Below are 15,622 nucleotides of genomic sequence, written 5' to 3'. Positions count from 1 at the left end.
CCAGAACCAGGAAGAGGTGGTGCATGGATTTAAATTTGGGCCTGTCTGACCGTAGAACCCAGGCTTGTCCTTACTCAGCAGTCCTGCCGCCATCCTCTGTGAGAACGGGTTACGTGGCCACCCCTAAACCAGGTGCTGGAGGTATTTAGATGATCTCCTTCTCATGGTAGCCCCAAGTGGCACAGGCAGGGCAGAAGGATCTGACCAGGATGCCCTCTCTCTTCTGCTGTGGCCAGAGGCCTCTTTCCACTCCTGGCCTTTTGAAGGCTTATCCTCAGAGCAGCTTACCACATGGCAGCTGGCTTCCAGCAGAATGACCAGGTGAGAGAGCAAGGGAGAACAAGTGAAACAGAAGCCAGCATCTTTTTGTAATCTACTCTCAGAAATTACATGGACATGCTCCCAGTGCTGTAGGCGGGAGTCACCGGTCAGACACCAACCAGACCGACTTTAACCATCTGCCAAACAAAATCACCCTCCCTCTGGGAGGATAACAAACCTTAGGAAAAACCAATAGAGTCAATTTGCTATGGAATTGCTTGTCAGACGTTAGAGGCCTGGGGGATGCGGGTGGAATGTGGAAGGAGCCGACTGCTTTGGGAGGATGTGCCCTTCCTGCTGGCTAGCTGTTAGCTCTGCAGATACAGCTGTGTTGATGAAAAACATCCTTCATTTTCCCCCAGGGAGACTGTTTCAGAAAGGAGAGGTTAGGTTCTGTCTGTAACGATAAACTACATCTCACTGGCTTAACACAAAAGAAAGCATCTTATTCACTCATGCTATAAACCCCTGGGTGGGCTGGCAGGGGTCTCTGATCATGGTAGGTCGCTCACAGACCCAGCTAACAGGGGATCCATCTAGACGCAGGCTTCCATGTTCACTGAGGCAGGGGTGAGTAGATGTGGCAAACCAGGCACGGGCTCACTCTTCAAGCATCTACCCACAAGTGATACAGGGCTCATCTGGCAACACTTCATAGGCTAAAAGCAATCCACGTGCTTTTATCCAACATCAGAGTGGGTGGGAAGAGTCGTCCTACCAAGTGTGGAGGACAGTGGGAATTCTTTTAGGGGAAAACAAACTAGTTTAAGCAAAATACTTGCTACTGGTATTTAATAATGATTCATATAACGTTAGCTTACATAACCAAGCAGTTCAAGAAGGCTGACTTGTTTCACATACAGCTAGATCCAAGGGGGATTCTCAAGTGATGTCCCCAGGATGCTGTTACGCGTTCTCCATCTCTCAGCTGTCTTCAGCTGTCCTTCAGCTGTCCTCTACAGAGGCTTCATTCTCAGGCAGGACTTCTCCAAGTGATCTCTAGAAGCTTCAGGCTTACATCCCATCTGCTTAGTAAACTCTGGAGGTCAGGGTTGGGGGTGGGGAAAACTCATTTTCAACATTCCAGGAAAAGTCCAGGGTTTGTTCTTATTGGGTCCCTCAAACTGAAACTTAAGAGTTTGGGAGGTGTGTTCTGAAAGGAAATTAGAGGACTGTTACCAGAAGAAACCTGGGTGGGGAAGATCCTCTGGAGAAGGGAATGGCTACCCACTCCAGTCTTCTTGCCTGGGAAATCGCATGGACAGAGGAGCCTGGCGGGCTACAGTCCATGGGATTGCAAAGAGTGGGACACAACTGAGTGACTGAACCTTCCACTTTTTCACTTCACCAGAAGGAAAAGGGGTGGATGTCGGGCAGCAACAACGATAAACGTCCACAGTGGCTTGAGCGCTTGTAGCAGGAGATCCAAACAAGCAGCAATACCCAGTTGTCCGTGGGTGTGCAGAGAATCCTGAACTTTCTGGAACTAACAGTTGGAAAGGAAATTGAAAAAACTTTCTGGGAAGGCAACCTAATGAGATGTATCAAAATCCTTAAAAGGTTAGATACTATAATGAAAGTATGCCGCTTTCAGGAAGGTACCCTAAATAAGCAGGTACAGAAATACTAAAAATACAAAATATATTCACTTTATGTTTTAGAAAAATGAAAAAATAATTTGAATATACAATAACAGGAGATTGGCTAAATAAATTACGTCTATGTTAGTAAATGTGTGGCAGAGAAAAAGAAAATAACTTTTTAATTTATAATTTGTATCGGGCTTCCCTGATGGCTCAGTGGAAAAGAATCTGCTTGCCAATGCAGGAGACAGGGTTTTGATCCCTGGTCCAGGAAAGATCTCACAAGCTGAGAAGTAACTAAGCCCACACACCACAACTACTGAGGCTGCGCTCTAGAATCCGGGAGCCACCACCCTGAAGCCTGTGCGCCCTAGAGCCTGTGCTCCTCAACAAGAGAAATCATCTCAAAAAGCCTGAACTAGAGAGTAGTCCCTGCTCCGTGCAACTGGAGATAAGCCTGAGCAGCAGTGAAGACCCATATAAATAAAAAAACTGTAATTTATGTCAATGAGACCTAACAGGTTATCTACAGAACACTCCATGCAACAGCAGAATACACATTTCTTCTCCAGTACACATGGAACATTCTCCAGGACAGACCATGTATCTTAGGCCATAAACAAGCCTCGATAAATTTAAAAGGGTTGAAAATGGAAAAGTATGTTTCTAATCACAATGGAGTAAAATTAGCAATTAATAAGAGAAAGAAATTTGGGAAAGTCACAAATATGTGAAAGTTAAATAAAACACTCCTTAAAAGCCAAAAGATCAAAAAAGAAATTGCCAGGGAAATTAGAAAAAGCTCTGAGATGAATGAAAATGAAGATAAAACATATGAAAACATGCTGGACAGAGCTAAAGCAATGCTTAGAGTGAAACTTAATAGTTGTAAATGCCTCCATTTAAAGAGAAGAAAGATGTCAAGTCAATAATCTAATTTTCTACCTTAAGACAATGGAAAAAGATCGAACTAAACTGAAAGCGGGATTTGAGTAGAAACGAATGAAACAGAGAATTGAAAAATAAGAAAAAAAAATCAATGAAGCCAAAAATTTGTTCTCTGAAAGATCAACCATATTGACAAACCTGTAGCTAGACTAATGAAGAAAAAAAGAGAAAAGACTCAAATTATTAAAGGCAGTATTGAAAGACAGAACATTAACACTGACTTCACAACAAGGATTATTAGGGAATGCTGTGAGCAACTGTATGTCTACTGATTAGATAATTTAGAGTAAACGAACAAATTCCTAAAAAAGACATAAATTACTGAAAACTGACTCAAGAGGAAACAGAAAATCTGAATAGACATGCCTTACAAGTAGAGTAAGGCATTAAATAACTAATTACAAATTACCACTTTGAAAGGGAGAGGAAGTGGCAACCCACTCCAGTATTCTTGCCTGGAGAATTCCGTGGACAGAGGAGCCTGGTGGGCTGCCGTCCATGGGGTCACACAGAGTCGGACACACCTGAAGTGACTTAGTATGCATGCATGCATTGGAGAAGGAAACGGCAACCCACTCTAGTATTCTTGCCTGGAGAATCCCAGGGACAGAGGAGCCTGGTGGGCTGCCGTCTATGGGGTTGCACAGAGTTGGACACGACTGACGTGACTTAGCAGCAGCAGCAGCAGTATTTTGAAAACTACCCACAAGGAAAGGTTAAGGCTGATGGCTTCACTGATGAATTTACCAAACATTTAGAGAAGAATTAACACCAATCCTTCTCACCCTTTCAAAAAATAAAAAAGGAAGAAACACTTTCTAACTCATCTTTGGAGGTCTGTGATACCCTAATGCCAAAGTCAAAGAACCACAGCAAAATCACAAACTAATATCCCTTGCAAAATGTAGATATAAAAATCCTCAGCAAATGCCAAAAAGGCAAATCCAATCACATATTTAAAAAATTATACACAATGGTCAAGTGAGACGGTTCTATATAAGAAAATCAACTAATATACCCCCTTAACAAAATGAAGGAAATGGAAAAAAAAAAACAAAACCAAGATGCACATAGCATATCTGTGGCAGAAATGGACCCACTGGTCAGTCTGACACCAAGCTACGCCTCTCGACCACCACAGTGCTCTTGGCGCACTTGTGTCGTTGAAATGAACAAATGGCCCAGCGAGAGTGCTGGCTTGAAGCTATGCTAGCCTGAAGCTATTCTTGTGGAAAGGGAAGCCTTGGAGGCAGGTAAACCTTGCTGGGCTCGCACCTTGGGTGGGCAGTTAAAGAACCCTGTGAGCAACGGACAAGTCATTTAACCCTCTGAGCCTGTTTCCTAACATTTGTAAACATGTAGGGAATGTGAACCCTTGGCCATGTGTTGTAATTAAACAGGACAGTGAATGTAAAATCATAATTAGCACAGGGCCTGACACAAAGTAGATGCCTGACACCTCTTTGATCTCAACAGAGAGGCTGCTGAATACCATGGAAAGGCCAGAGCTGGGGCTACGCAGACAGGGAGGAAAGTTTCTTTGGAAGCCTAGGCAGCTCTGCTTCATTCTATGGATAAGGTTTTTAGCTTTGTGATCAGCAGGAATGCTCTTAAAACAGAAGGGGTCTTTGGAGTATTTGCTGAGAAAATAATTGGCAGGGAACAAGCTTGGAAAAAGGGACGAGAGAGACTAGGAGATACTGAGAAAGCAAGAACATGGGTAGCAGCTTTAAAAAGGCAAGGACCCTGGGCTGAGACCAAGGTGTAGGAGGATGACAGAAAGGGGCTGCTGTATGGGATGTGGTTCAGAGAAGTTCAAGGCCAAGAAGGAAGCTTTGAGGTCCTCCCAAGCCAGGCCCCTTCCCCCTAATCTGCCCACTGGAGATACAAATGGCTTGGTTCAGTAGCTCAAAGGGGCTGGATTGTCTTGGGCTTCTCGCTAGTTTTAGAACCCTAGTTCTTAAGGCCAAAGGATTCTTTTGTTCAGTTTGCTCCCTTGAAGAGGGGAAAACCTCTTCTAGAGGGTGACTGGCTCTGACATCTTCTGCCCAGGAAGCAGAGCCTCCTCCCAGCCCTCACAGGCTGTCTCTACAACCTTGTCCCAGCTCTCAAGAGCCGAGCTTGTGTGCTGAGTCAGTCTGGCCGCCTTCCAGTCGAGAACAGAGTAGAGGCTGCAATGCAGGGGCCATCAAAGGAACTATTTTTAGGCCCCATTTCAATCTTATTCAGCACAGGCGGTGAGATGCAAGGCCTGAAGGTGGCCAGACCGAGGGGGATGCCGGCAGAAATCGTCTCAGGCAAGTAGGTCAGGGAAAAGACAAAGAAATCTCAGTACAGGAGAGAAAGAAGTGCCCGGAGGTTCAGGCAAGAGACACAAGAGGGTGCTTCTTACAGGGAATCATTACTGTATCACTGGAGGAGTCACGAGAAAAAATGCGGAAAGTGCAGTGACTTCCAAAAAGAGACTAGGACAAAGTGTACCTGGGGAGCTCGTTAAAAATACACTTCCCTGGCCCATCTGAGGTCGACCGAGTCCACATATTAGAGTGGGGCGTGGGAACGCGTTTCTAATCGCTCCCAGGGTGGGTGATTCTCACACACAATACAGTTTGAGGACCCGTGGGCTGGAGAGCATCTACCTCTGGAATTTAAAGGAATGATCCAGGCCGAGGGGAGGGAGAAGCCCCGGAGGAGCCTTCTCTTCTCACTGGGCTCAGGCTTCTGTCAGTAAAGAGCAGGGCCCTGGGGAGGCCAAGAACCTCCTAGGTTCTGCCTCAGAAAATCCTTGTCACAGGGATACTCAGAAATCAGCTGAGAAGATAGGAGCAAACAGCTCTTATACCAGAGGTCCACAGTATCCAAGGGTAACTGGTAAAATCCCATTTAGAGGGGCCCTTCCTGGCGGTCCAGTGGTTAAGACTTCACCTTCCAATGCAGGGGGTGCGGGTTCAAACCCCTGGTTTGGGAGCGAAGATCCCATTTGCCTTGTGGCCAAAAAGCCAGAACATAAAATAGAAGTTAAGATTGTAATAAAATCAACAAAGACTTTAAAAATGGTCCATAATGGGGAAAAAAAAAAATCTAAAAAAATTCCATTTATAGTGGAAACCAAACTTCACCAAACCAAACTTCAAAGTGTGTTATGGGAAGGAAAAAATCCATGTGATTGGGAATATCATGGTAAATAAGATTTAAGTACATCAATTTTTTTTGTTGTTAGATTTATGTATGTTGAAAACTGCTAAAAGAATAGATCTCCAAAGTTCTTAGCCCCACACCAATCTCCTCCCTGCCTCATCTATGTAAGGTGATGGATGTGTTAATCTTATTGCAATAATCATTTCTCAATGTATCATGTATCATGATCCCTCTGTACAACTTAAACTTACACAGTTATATGTCAATTATATCTCAATAAAGATGGAAAAATAAAACTTTATTTCATTTTCTAATTAGTGAACTTTATACCTGCAACTCTGTAATAATGCTTCAATATTTTTTACATCTTTGTATCTTATTTCTTAAAATAAACCAGGAGTTGAGTATTGATTTTTTGGTGGGGGGATGGGGCATAATTTTTCTGACAAAACTGTTTAAGAGCACTGTAGGCTATCCTCTGTTTCTGTCTGACTTTTGCAGAATTATAAAGGAGATAGTTTTTTAAACATTTTAGAGGGCGTTACCTATTTCCTCAGGACTTCTCCTAATCCTCTGAGCATCAAACCAGTATTTCCTGAGGTTCCTGCGTGCCGTTACCCTGAAGCCTCTCCTCTGGAGTTCCCGGCTCTCACGCTGCCAGAGCATCACTGGACAGCAGCCCTGCCCAAGACCCTCCGGCATCACTCTCATCGACTCCACGGCACCTGCAAGATCCACGGTTGCTCTCTGGGACATATTTGTCTGTTTTCGTTGTGCTGTCAGATGTTTGCAACATCCACCAGCCAGGGGAATTTGGCTGCTGGAGACACCGACAGGGTCAAAGCGTGAGGGGACGGGGGAAGAAGAGCTTTTGGTTTTTCTACTAGGCTGACTTTGGCTTCCCCTGCCACCCGCTAACAGCGGGGACTTGGATGACAAACGTGAAGACAGTGAGGGTCTGCTGCAGAGCTGGAACGGTTCTCTCTGCTGTTCTCGGCCAGCCAGGAAAGCTATCCCCATGTGCGCTTTCACGCCGTGCCTCGCTCCCACCTGCCCTCTCGGACTGCAAAGCCACCCCCTCTCCCCAAGGAGCCGCAGACAAAGGCCACTTAGTCAGGTGACATTTTAATAGGCTACAAATAGAAAACCTGTCCTGGGAGACTATCAAGAGCCACGTGTGCGCCCGAACCGGAAGCAGAGGCGCAGCACTTAGGGTCTGCGGCGAAACAGGCTGAGAGCGACGTCAACGATGGCTGAAGAATCCTTGAGGGTGGTTATATTTAAATGGCTTTATCCTGCTGGGACCCCTAGAGAAATAGGAGAAGGGAGGCCAGTTAACACCATAACCTTTGGGCTGATATAACGAATGTATCCACACAAAGGACTACTATGAAGCTGTGAAGGAAAAAAATAAAAGACTGGTGTAAGGAAAGCAGACCATAGAACAGTATGAAAGATATGACAGCAGTTCTGAAAAAACGTCTTCATGTGCCCCCGAAGGCATGAAGTGCCCACATGAGCCTGGAAGTGCCCACTGACGACGGGCACTTCAGGGGGCAGGGGGCGTGGGCACCCTCACTGTTTACAGTGTTTTTATGCAAGTTTGTTGCTGTTTTTATGTTTAATAATAAACATGTTTTATTTACATCTATGATTAAAAAAATATAAATTTAAAATCCTCCTTTGTAGGGAGATTCCCATGCAGGTAGGAGTTTACATGGGAAAAGAATCTGTACTAAGCGCCTGCCAAGGGCCTTGTGTTTATACTTGCTACTTCAGAGATGCTATTTCTTTCATTTCAAAGATTTTAAATGAATGCAGGCTTAGGGATGTGAACCACCTGATATTAGACAGTCAGAGAGTCTCACAGACCAAATTCAAAACCAGGTCTGATGCTACAGCCTGCTGGCACAAGAGGCTAACAATCACAGCCAAAGCCTGGACCCTGTGACATTTAGGTGCTTCAGCTCAAGTCTTGGGTCCCTGGGCAAAAACTTCACGCAGGGTTCTTTTCCACACGACTGCACGGTGAACAATGTCCCGCTAAAGGGCCTCTCTCATTCTTCTGCCTGTGACTGACTTTCAGTGGCAACCAGAAGGTGACACCTTGGATCTTGGTCTGAGGGAGGGAGGGTGAGAGGTAGTGTGGGTGTCTGCCGGAGGGAGAAGATTGTATATCATTTTTGCCACACTGCACAGAACGGACTTAAAGGAGGGCTTATTCTGCCTGGACCGTGCTTGGCACTTGACAGGCTCCCCTGGTTTAATTTCATGCTACCAACACCACCTGAGTAGATACAGTTTTACTGATGAGGAATCTGAAGCTCAAGAGCTTCAGACCCAGATCACACAGGCAGCAGCTGCAATCAACCCAGGCTTTTCTGGCCCCAAAGTCTTATCTTAAAATGATGTCATGAACCTTCCCAACACTAGAAGGGTACAGAGTCAAGTCAGGTAAATTGAGGCATACAGCTGATGGAAACCCCACAGCCTGAAGGTAGCCAGCCCCAGGCAGAGCCAGACCTTGAGTGTCCTGCGGCCCAGGCCAGCCCTTTGCAGCCCAGGCCCTTGACCTGATCCCAGTGGTCAGGGAGACTCCAACCAAGAATCTCACATCCCACATCTCATCAGTCATGGAATTAACTGGATCTGGGTAGCCAAAGGAGCACCTTCCCAGAACACAGTGACAGACGAGCACTGCCTGGAGAACAAAGCAGTTCAGGAAACGGGTCCTATGGGAACCACCAGACAGCAAAGAACAGACACTGGCCGCGTGAGAATTTCCACCTTGGAAACGAGCTACAGCAGGCGGGCGCGAGGAAGAGCTGAGGTCTCACTTAAGACAGACCAGGGACAGCAAGCCCAGAACACAGCGCCACCTAGCCGTCAGCTCCACCTCACAGCCACAGCGGGGCTGGAGCTGGCTATTATCAACTAGCACAAGAAGCCAGGCCAGGTGGAGGCGCCAGACGGAGGCGGGAGGACGTGGGACAGCCTCCAGGGGCGGAGGCCGGCTGTGTGAGAAGGTGAAGGCAGGCAAGGCACCTTCCAGACTGTTAGAGAACACAGCGATGTCCTCACTGGATACAGACTATAGCCCTTTGTGACACCATTCCTCCCCAGACCCCTGCCCCAAAGGGAAGGGATGCCTGAGGAGTGTGGGCTCCAGGGTTCTGAAACGGACTTGAAGAACAAGACCGTGAATTAAGGGATGAAAGGGAAGGAAAGGACCCAACACCAAAGCGGAAGGAAAAGCAGCCAGAAGTGCGGGGCCTGCAGACACACTAAATACCAAGCCGCCAGGGCCTGCGGGCATTTTCTGAGGCTCCGTCTGTGCCAAGATCCATTCTGGAAGGTCTACGTGAACTACCTCTGCTTCGTCACAAGTTAGAAGGTAAAGCTTCCATTTCAGCCTTTGGGAAAGGCTCAGAGCTGAGCTGAAGTGGCTCCTTCAGTCACACAGCTGGTGAGCAGGCAGCGGAGGCCGCACTGTGTGTGTGATTTCACAGCTGGCTCCTCTGTGACGCCTGACTGCCTACAGCTGTGGTCCTCCTGGACGTGGGAGCACCGCAGGGAGTACAGCAGACTCTGGGGACTGGGGGAAGGCATGTCTAGTCTGTATACAGGGCTACAGCCTGCATCTATTGACATCCCTGTGTTCTCTGTAGTTTACAAAGTTCATTTGAATCATAAAAAACCTACTGGCTCCCACAGAAAGCAGAGAAAAGGAAGTGTAGTCAAGTCCTCTTGCTCACGCAGCATGAGGCCCACCTCTGGGGTGTACACGCGATGAACTAACTGGACTGGGCTGGGCTGATAGGACAGGGGCCACAGGCAAGTTTTAGGAAGGAGGAAGTGAGCTCTCTCCGGGAAATCTGGCAGCAAGATGTTAATTTCCACAGTGAAAGGACACCAGAGCACCCGAGGACACATGTGCCCTCTGTGCCAGGCTCACTCTGCCCCACGTCCCTGTGAGAGGCAGGGCTGGAGGTCCCGGGGCCCTGTCCCTCACCTGAAAAGCCGCAGACACATCTTCTCTTGGGGAAATTCCTTGGGCCCCTCCACGCTGTCGTCATGGCTCTCTGTCTCCAGGTAGACGTCCAGCAGCACGCACAGGCGCTGCAGCTGGTTGGTCAGAAGCTGGTGGCCGGGCCGCGGGCCGCACAGCTCCTTGTAGCACACGTTGACCTCGCTCTCCATGGCCTATGGCGGGGGTGGCGGGGGGGCGGGCAGGGAGGGGAAGCCAGAAACTCAGCACCACTTGCAGGCCAGCTGGGTCTCATGGTTTCACAAGAACCGAGCCTGGGCCTCTGCAGATCAAGCCAGGCTGGCTTGTCCTGAGGCGCCCGCTCCTCAAGACAATGGAGTCTTCCTGATCTGACCTGGAACATTTCCTGCCTTGCATGTCCACAGCCAAAAAGAGCAAGATGGACAGAGGAAGAATCTCAAGATCAGATCCAAATGGGAAAGTGTTAGGTTTCAAAGTGTGCTCCTTGGCTATGGAGTCAGATCCATGGCCATAACAGTAATTAACACGGGCAACGATTTCATACTCTGTCTCGTTCTTGTTCGTTTTACATTTCCACATAAGCCTGAAATAACCTTTCAAGGCTGGTCTTGTATTAGCCCTGTTTTATAAGCAGGGTGAACCTGTGGATCCCAGGCTAGTAAGGGGCTGACAGGGGTCTGAGCACTTCACTACACCTTGCAGCCTCTAGCACATTCTACAATCCCAGCAGCATCTGCCCTGGAACTGCGCCAGTGCCAAGACCCCAGCTACTACTGGTTCTGCCCCACCGCCCCCGACCCCGGCCTAAGGAGGCTCTCCCTGCTCCTCCCATCACCCTCTGAGGACCTTACCCGAATATTGTCATCGTTGTTGTTGGTTTTCTCCCCTTTCCAGTTCAGACAGAGCTGGAAAATGGGTGGGATGGAGGAGTAGCCAGGGTTCAGCACCACAGCAGCCTGGAGCTTAGCTGGGAAAGGTGGGGAGAGGAGGAAAACGCAGTTGAGAGCCGGCTTGCCAGCCACGACCACCTCCCTGCTGGAACCCTGAGGCCAGCTCTGTGTCTCACATTAGTCCAGGTGCTCAGAGCACACTCTGCTACCAACTTTTACTTTCTGCCTGCTGCTGCTAAGTCGCTTCAGTCGTGTCCGACTCTGTTCGACCCCATAGATGGCAGCCCACCAGGCTCCCCCGTCCCTGGGATTCTCCAGGCAAGAACACTGGAGTGGGTTGCCATTTCCTTCTCCAGTGCATGAAAGTGAAAAGTGAAAGTGAAGTCGCTCACTCGTGTCCAACTCTTAGCGACTCCATGGACTGCAGCCCACCAGGCTCCCCCGTCCATGGGATTTTCCAGGCAAGAGTACTGGAGTGGGGTGCCACTGCCTTCTCCGTTACTTTCCGCCTAGAAACTCCAAAGTGGTACTGTCAGGCTGCAGAAGGGGAGGTCCTGTGACTGGGCCTCAGGACACAGAGATGTGGGGAATCCTGAGTCTGGTTTGCCCAGTTCTATTTACTACTTTGACAGAAGTCTGTTTTAACTGGCATTTATTTGCCAGCAGGTTAAGGATTTTCCCAGTGAAGGCGCCCTGTCTGGTTTTCAACAGTCTTGTATGCCAGACGTCACATTATAGTCAAATGTATTTTCTCTGTTCTTTATCTATCTTGTTACGTGAAGCTTTATGATAACCAGCATTTACCGAGCACCTACTGTTTTCCGAGCACAGTGCTGAGCCCTTTTGCCCACATTTTATTTCATTCTGATAACGATTCTCATCCCATTTCAGTTAAAGAAACGGAGGCTCTGACAGAAACTTCCTAAAAATCATCAAACAGCCGCAAAACAGCAGTGCTGAGTTTAACCAGAGCTACCTGGTACCAAAGCTGTGTTCATAATCATTAAATGAGATATTTGTATTTTTTAACATACTTATTTTTTCTCTGGTGACAGCCTTTGTCTTTTTCAATAGGATAACCTCTCCATCAATGAGCTAAGTGCTTAGTCACCCTTTTTCATTATTTATGGGGGCGGAGGGAATGAACTCTCATCCACTAGTAATTCGAATAAATTAATAGAGAACAAGAGAGTGTAGGTTAAGATAACTCTACCCTGACAGTCACAACATTTATGATAAAGTGACATTTTACTGTTGTTTCTGTCATAATAGTTTTGAATGTATTTCTGGGTTTATCTCTCGTCCACCAATTTTTTTGTTTTTAATCCATACTATGAAATTATTGTCCACTTATTTATTTAAAGTTCACTCTTAAGTTTTCAAATTCTATTACAACACACCTAATAAAAATTTAAATGATTACATTCATCCTTTGTATGAATACAGGATATTTGTTATTTTTCCAAGCTCTGTTCCCCTCATCCAGGAAGCAAAAGCGATGTCTTCCAATGATTTCCCACTCTCGGGGCTTTGGAAATTTCTTGGATGCATAGTTTTCTGTGCCCTTTCAAAACAGCACTCTGCGTTGTTTAGGGATGAGGTTTGAGTATTTTTTAAAAGGAGAGAAGACAGAAAGTAAACGCAAAATTCCAAACAGCAGTCACCCATCATGAGGGTGAGAATGAAGTGGGATCAAGGAGCCTCCACTGTATCTGAAGTTATCTAATTTCCTCAGAATATTTCTAAAAACATGCAAAGTGAAGAAACAGGGGTAGAGAAACGTGAACATCAAAGAGTGTTTAACCTTTCATTTCTCACACTATCTTGGAACTACAGACAACTCCCTCCGCCCTGCAGCCTCAGCACTGAGCCTCTGGGGTGGGATCCAGCAGGCTGAGCCAGACCCGCAGAGGCTGGGGCTGGACGACAGCCCCACAGGCGCCATCAGGGTGGGTCCAGCTGGAAGCTTTGGCCGATCAGATGCCAGGACAGAGGTGAGGAGTCAGAGCTCTCAATGCCTCCCCAAGTGAGTGCAGGGACTGCAAAGAGGGAGGAGAGTCCTGCGCTTCACAGCCTGAGAGTGACAGCCCTACCTTGAAGAGAGGACGAGCAGGTCTCTGATTCTAAAGGGTGATGAAGCAAAGGGGCTCAGAACTCAGGCTCAGAGATTTGACTGGGTGTGTGACTGAGCATCACCTACAGAGCGGGAACGTCACCAGTGCCGGGACCATGGTGACGATTAGCTGAGGCGGGACTGTTGCAGAACAAGTCCTGGCTGAACGCTGCCTCTCACAGCCGAGACTGCTAAGTCCCTGAGGCAGGAGTTCAGATCTTTAGCTTCCTTGGGCCAGCTCCCAGGAAGGTTTGATTCTCAGCGGCTCCCCTCACCTAGAGCCACTGTCATCAGCAGAGTGGTTACCTGTGCCCCTCTCCACGAGTGCCATGTAGTAGAGATTGGTGTCCCCGGCCAGTCCCGCCTCTACGATGTCTTTGGTGAAATGCAGCTCCTGAAGTCACCAAGGGCAGGGGGGTGAGCTGTTGGCGCCTCCTGTCGGACTGCCCCGCCCTTCGGGAGGAGCAGCAACAGAAAGGAGACACGGGTCTGCTGTCCCCAGGACAGTAACGGTGGCCTGTCGCCCCCGCCAACACCTACCGTGTAGTCCTCATGGGCAATCGTCACCCACTTCACCAGGCGAGAGACGACCTTTGCAGGGAAGAGGTAGTGGCAGTCGCTAGTGACCGGGACAATGCCATGCTCTAAGAGAGAGCAGGACAGGGGGCGTCACAGGTGGAAATCGGCCGCCACAGCTGGGTAACCGCCACCCTCTGAAGGGCTCAGATGGCCCTGCTGGCTGTCTAGGTACACTCGGTACTCAGGTCAACACGGGCCAGGAACGGAGGCACGTCAACCTGACCTTCGCCCAGTGCTTGTGCTTGCGGCGGGACCCAGTCCCAGCATTCGAAGTGCTTCATCCTCAATGCAAAGGAAAACCCCCTGCAGCCAGAACCAATGAGGTGCCTCTGTGGCAGTGAGTGTTAATTAGATCAAATAGCCGAGAGGGCTGTTCTCGCAGCTGACCTTGTACGAGGAAGGATTTAAGTCTTCCTTGCCGGTCACTCTAGAGAAGAGCAGGAGGGCTGCTCCAGGGCTAATTCCTGCTGGTGTTTCAATGAGCAAATATGCCAACATGGTCCACGCTATCCAGGATGACAACCATCCAACCTTGGGACAAAACAAACTCCACAGTGCTGATGGGGAGCCTAGAGAAACCAGAGTCCATGTGGGGCCTCCAGACGGGTGCTGGGAACTCAAAGCCTTTCCTGACAGTGGCTCTTTTTTTTGACGTGGACCACTTTTAAGGTCCTTATTGAATTTGTTATAATATGGCTTCTGTTTTGTTTTGGATTTTTGGCTGCAAGGCATGCGGGATCTTAGCTCCCCAGTCAGAGATAGAACCTGCACCCTCTGCGATGGAAGGTGAAGTCTTAACCACTGGACCACCAGGGAAGCCCTGAGCGGCTTTTTTCAGATTGGAAAGATCTTAACCCTCCTTCACTCCTGCCTGACAGGCTGTGACAAGCGTTTACAGAATGAATAAATGAGAAGCCCCCACATGGCCACCATCTTGGTCAAGGATCAGAATCACTTGGGAGCTTATGGTGAACCCTGGGCTCAGCCCCGGCCTGGAGGATGTCAGCTCAGGAGTCAATGGAGGGAGGAGGCATGGGTCACGGAACAGCTGTATTCAAGTAAGCCGAGCCCAAGCTCTGCAGAAGCAGGGCTCTGTCTTGTGCTCGTGGCTCCTTCCCCAGCACTACACTGGCGACCCCGAATGAATGAGGTTCCGTTAAAATGCACAGCAAAGTCTGCCATGCGCTGACCTAGCATGAGTGCTCCCGACCAGTGCTCCAGACCAATCCAATAAGATGGACTCCCAAAAGGCTCTGGGCGGGCCGAGACGGCCTTGTAGCCCTGCGGGGAGCTCACACCTCTGCTTGGTGGCCTAGAGCTCTCCCCAGTGGCCCAGCTAACACCTCTCTTCAGCAAGAGCCAGGGAGCCAGCCGACTCTGTCATCAGGATTCGAGATGTCTGAGCGCGGGGCTCCGTGGTCTTTGTCCTTGTGCTGAGTGGCTCAGGCCACAACCCTGACTAACACCGCTTACCCAGGGAGGCAAACTGCTTGTGGAGGGCGAGGCGGGACTGCACCCTGGTCTTCAGCAGTTTCATGGTGGTCTCCATGTGACTGGCGCTCAGAGAGTGGTCTGTGATCACAGTGTGCTGTGGGTGACAGAGCACAGCACACGCGTGAGTGCTCCCTGTGCCTTCCTCTTGCCACCCCTCTCTCCCAGGGCCTGCCTGCCTGTGGCGGCCAGGACCACCCACGTCCTGGCGTAGATGTCTTCTGGGGATAGCAGGGTCTCCCTGAAGTGGGAACCAGAAACCGAGTCCCAGCAGGAATGATACAAGCTGCTGGGATCTTAAGAGGCTGGGGGAAAGGAAGGCTTCTGCTGAGGTGCCAGTTGCCCTGAGGTTCATTTCTGGTACCTTTGTACATAAGACCAAGGGGAAGGAGCACCGGGAGCCATGGGACATGCAGGGCAAGGATCCAAGTTACTTTGACCTGGGCGGGTAATAGGCTCAGGGTGAAAGCAAAAGATACCTAAACGCTTGGAGGCCTTGGACACTTTAGAGTGAAGGGAGGACAGGTCACAGCCCAGAGGGCTGGCATTC

The 15,622-nt window shown here is 48.8% G+C and overlaps 1 protein-coding gene across 6 annotated transcripts in view; it reads right to left on the bottom strand.

The window, feature by feature from the left end:
• Positions 1-7,096: 7,096 nt before the first annotated feature.
• Positions 7,097-15,622, bottom strand: part of THOC5 (THO complex 5) — a 30,862-nt gene continuing 22,336 nt past the window's right edge. For 5 of the 6 annotated variants that reach the window (XM_027566366.1, XM_027566367.1, XM_027566369.1 and 2 more), the window contains 6 exons: positions 15,055-15,169; positions 13,543-13,646; positions 13,309-13,396; positions 10,851-10,966; positions 10,003-10,193; positions 7,097-7,297 (listed from right to left, as the gene is read on the bottom strand). In XM_027566366.1, coding sequence (XP_027422167.1) covers positions 7,234-7,297; positions 10,003-10,193; positions 10,851-10,966; positions 13,309-13,396; positions 13,543-13,646; positions 15,055-15,169 — 678 coding nt within the window. In that variant the 3' untranslated portion in view covers positions 7,097-7,233. The remainder of the gene's footprint in view (positions 7,298-10,002; positions 10,194-10,850; positions 10,967-13,308; positions 13,397-13,542; positions 13,647-15,054; positions 15,170-15,622) is intronic. The other variant, XM_027566371.1, reaches the window with a different exon arrangement.

This window comes from Bos indicus x Bos taurus, chromosome 17 (assembly GCF_003369695.1).
Source record: "Bos indicus x Bos taurus breed Angus x Brahman F1 hybrid chromosome 17, Bos_hybrid_MaternalHap_v2.0, whole genome shotgun sequence".
Classification (NCBI taxonomy): Eukaryota; Metazoa; Chordata; class Mammalia; order Artiodactyla; family Bovidae; genus Bos; species Bos indicus x Bos taurus.
The sequence above is the reverse complement of the archived record's forward strand: the minus strand, read 5'-3'. Positions and strand labels throughout refer to the sequence as shown.